This window comes from Camelina sativa, chromosome 7, assembly GCF_030686135.1.
Source record: "Camelina sativa cultivar CO46 ecotype springtype chromosome 7, ASM3068613v1".
Taxonomy (NCBI): Eukaryota; Viridiplantae; Streptophyta; class Magnoliopsida; order Brassicales; family Brassicaceae; genus Camelina; species Camelina sativa.
The window spans coordinates 33,456,595-33,460,431 of record NC_141886.1 but is presented as its reverse complement, the minus strand read 5'-3'; the positions used below and the strand labels follow the sequence as shown (position 1 = coordinate 33,460,431).

Below are 3,837 nucleotides of genomic sequence, written 5' to 3'. Positions count from 1 at the left end.
TTAGTTAGGTAATTTTGCAGTTACAGAAATAGAAATGATTGGAACTTTCGAAATACCTGACATGATTTCAAGCATTGCATGGATTCAGAAATAGTATGTCTTCATTGTTTATTTTTTCTGGTTTTTGGACTAAATTCTATGAATCTTACCCTTAAATGCTATGATTTGGTCTCGTGTCTTCCCTCTTTATGGCAAACTTGTGCGGCCTCAAAAATCACATCTTAGGTATACCAGCAATCATATTTAGGTGAGATAAAATGTTGCTTATCTTTTTGTTATCACGGTCCAGCAAGATATTTTGTGTTTATTTATTAACCTATGTAGATTTAGCAATGACCGAACTTGGTAGAACTCCTTTTTTTTTTTTTTTAACGAATCTATATATATTTTCTGTTGACTTTAATTTTAAGTGTTAGAGATGTGTATTTTTTACCAATGCAGATATAGCTAAAATCAAATCGGGAGTTTCTGTTGTTTTTAATAGATATATTTTCATTTATGCCCAAGAAAAAATATAAATATATATTTTCATTTATGTAATATCAAGTTCCTCCCTCAAAATAGATATGGCGAACAAATTACAGGGTAAAATAATAGATACATAAACCCTAAATTATCACCTTGTTGTATAATCCATAATATATGATATCATATCATTTAGTGAGTTTTTTCCTTCCTCTTGACTCTCTTTTTTGAGAACACGATAAAAATAAAAATATTAGTGTGATCACGATCATAGGGAATCAGGGATGGATCATGGATGTGTATCTCTGTGCTCTAGTTTTATTTATTAATCAGAAACAAAACATGTAAGAATTTCATCTTTTCGGTTATATCATTTTATCGCTTAGACACATCAACGTGTAAACACAACTTTATCTAAATCAAACCACTTTACTTGGTCGCCATGATAAACTTATTATAATCATGAGAATGTGGGAATAAATAATCTAAATGGTGGGATGGGGATGGTAAGATTGCCATTCTTGGAAAAGTGTGTTCCGTTAAATGTGTGTTGGTCCATGAGAGGGGACATATTTAAGGTTTGTGCCAAATGGTTAACCATAAATGAAAGATGGGTTCATGAACATGGACGACAATGTCTCAACTTTATTTTGGAACTTGATGCACATGCCTTGTTCTCATCTATAAATTACATACATACACATATATGTATCTTACCTGGGTCACATCCATGACACATCTACTCCCAGTAGGCAGTAGCCACAAATAATACAGCACTCACTTTTGACATATCTATAGTCTTTATTACATTAGAGATGTAAAATCGTAATTTGTTATTATTAAAGTATATATAGTCGTAGTTATTAAAATGTAATTTTTTGCATTTTTTTTTTCATAATTCAGGAATGATTTTAAAGGCTTCGTAAGCCCAAAAACTAATTTCCTGGAACTGGGGAAAACCATGTTAAATTTCGAACTCTTGTAGCCAATGGAGAACAACTATTTTAGTTTATCAAAACCATATGTTTAGTTTATCTATTTTATCCATTTGTTCAATTGGTAACTAAATGAGCAGTTAAACATTTGATTATCTTAAACTATGTAACTAAGCTTAAACATATGAGGATACACTCACTTTCACGTACAATGCTAAATGCCACGACAACGTATAAGACATTCGAAAAATAACATTTGAAATAGGAAAATAACGAACCAAACATAACCTTCAACAATGTGGATGGTTGTACTTGTTCATACGATTTGTCTATTTACTTGTACCACATATTGTATTTGAATCCAAATAGTTTACGCAAGGTACATATAATATCAGTAGCTCTCCGTCATGATGGTACATAAAATATCTGAATTTGACCCTAATTTCAGAATTTGATTTCGAATCCACCAAAAGTTATAAGTTATGGTCTCAAAGGCATATATGTCTTTTTTTTGTTTTTTTTACAAGAAGGGAATATATAAATTTAGAATGGAATGTTTGTAGTGTCTATGATAGAGATATGTCAACTAGTTTATATTCGATTTCTTGATAATACATAATAATTTTTCCATCAGTAGATTGTCTTATGATTTTATGCATGAACTTTAGAATATTGTTGAAGCTTGACTAGATCATAAAATGCTTCATGATGTGATTTAACCTTAGCAACCCACTAATAACACATAAATGCATTCATAATTTTCACAGAGCCTAGATTCTCTCCTACACATATGCGTATAATTTCATGTAAGGTTAACATCAGAAACTCATGCATGCCTCGGAGATAACCAATCCTCAAGTGATTATCATCATGTAGACTACTGTGTGAATAACCTCGACACTAGTGGACAGGACCATATATTCGATGAGGCCCAATAACTGACGATGTGCATAAACAGGCCCACACCAATCTTTATACTAACCATCTCTGCAACTTGTTAGTTTTAGTTTAGAAAGAAAGAAAAACCAAAAGGCAATGGTATATCACTATCAAGTTAAGATGGAGTCCAAATTTGATGAGATAAATTTCTACGTGACTGTCTCTAGGGCTCTAACTGATTATTGTGTTTGACGATAAACACAACAGAGATAAGAGCAAATTTGAATTTTTGTTTTTGAAGTGAATAAGAGTAAAATTGTTAACTTTTTTTTTGTTTACACAAAGAGTAAAATTGTTACTTTTTTTTTAATCATAATTCCGTCAAAAATATATGTTTTCTCGACAGTTCCGCTTAAAAAATAGAATTAAATATGTGATAAAAATAAATCTTTTTAAAAAATAAATAAATAAACAAAAATAATTTCATATTTGTATTTATCATCTATATATTAGTAAGAAAGATTCCAAAGACAAAAGACTATTGATAAATATTTATTTATAACTAAAGGTAAACTTCCTTAATTAATCATCTTTTTGTAACTAAACAATATAAATTATGCACAAAGAAATTAAAACATATCACCACCGTCGATCACATCAATCCAACGGATCATAAGAATCCATAATATTGTTTTTTCAGTAAAGATCAAGAACGTCAAAAATCGAACGGTTACAAAGCGGACACGTCCCACGATTAGCCCAAATCTCTCTTGAACAAACTCTACAGTACGTGTGTCCACAGGGAATAAAAGCCGCACCTTTCTCTCTTCCCATACACACGCAACACACCGGATCACAACCCGTCCACGTCGTCGACATCGTCGAATCACAACCGTCCGATTCCGCAAGCAACCTCATCAACGGTACTTTAGCAGCAGCAACAACCGAAGTCTCCGCAGTCACGTGCGCTAATCTCTCCTCCGCTAAAGCCTCAGCAAGGTTCCTCGTCACGCCACGTGTCAAACAACCCAACTCCGAACCCGTACCCGAAAAGTCAACGACCCGGATTTGACTTTCTTCCTCTTCTTCGTCGTCGTCGTCAACGAGTGGTGTTTCTGATTGTCTGAAACGCAGAGTAAGAGGCTTACCGCAACAAGCAACCCAATCAAATCTCAGCCGTTGCTTCAACGTACGCCATTTGCTCATCGTTCGATCTCCACCGTCGGTTTGATCATTGTCTTCAAGCAAACTGAACATCATCGTCGTCCTCTCACTTCTTGTTCTTCCATCTTCTGATTCTCTAAGCAAATCTCCGAGTTGACTCATCCCTGACTCGAACCCGTAACCCAAAAAATAAAAAATATCAAACAGATAAATAACACTTTTTGCATCAAAAGAACTCACGAGAAATATAAAAGCTTTAATGGCTCCAATCAATAAATGTTTACGCAAGGAATGAAGGAGTCTTGTCTTTTTTTTGAAGGTCCTCTGAGTTTATTTATGTTTGATGATCTCAAGTTTTGTATATAAATATTAAATGTTTCATTTCTTTTGTAAT

The 3,837-nt window shown here is 33.2% G+C and overlaps 1 protein-coding gene across 1 annotated transcript; it reads right to left on the bottom strand.

Moving 5' to 3' along the window:
• Window positions 1–2,818: 2,818 nt before the first annotated feature.
• Window positions 2,819–3,837, bottom strand: LOC104703841 (uncharacterized). The gene is made up of 2 exons (XM_010419928.3): window positions 3,728–3,837; window positions 2,819–3,607 (listed from the first exon to the last, which is right to left on the bottom strand). The coding sequence occupies exon 2, from the start codon at window positions 3,603–3,605 to the stop codon at window positions 2,976–2,978; it is 630 nt and encodes a 209-aa protein (XP_010418230.1). The 5' UTR covers window positions 3,606–3,607; window positions 3,728–3,837; the 3' UTR covers window positions 2,819–2,975.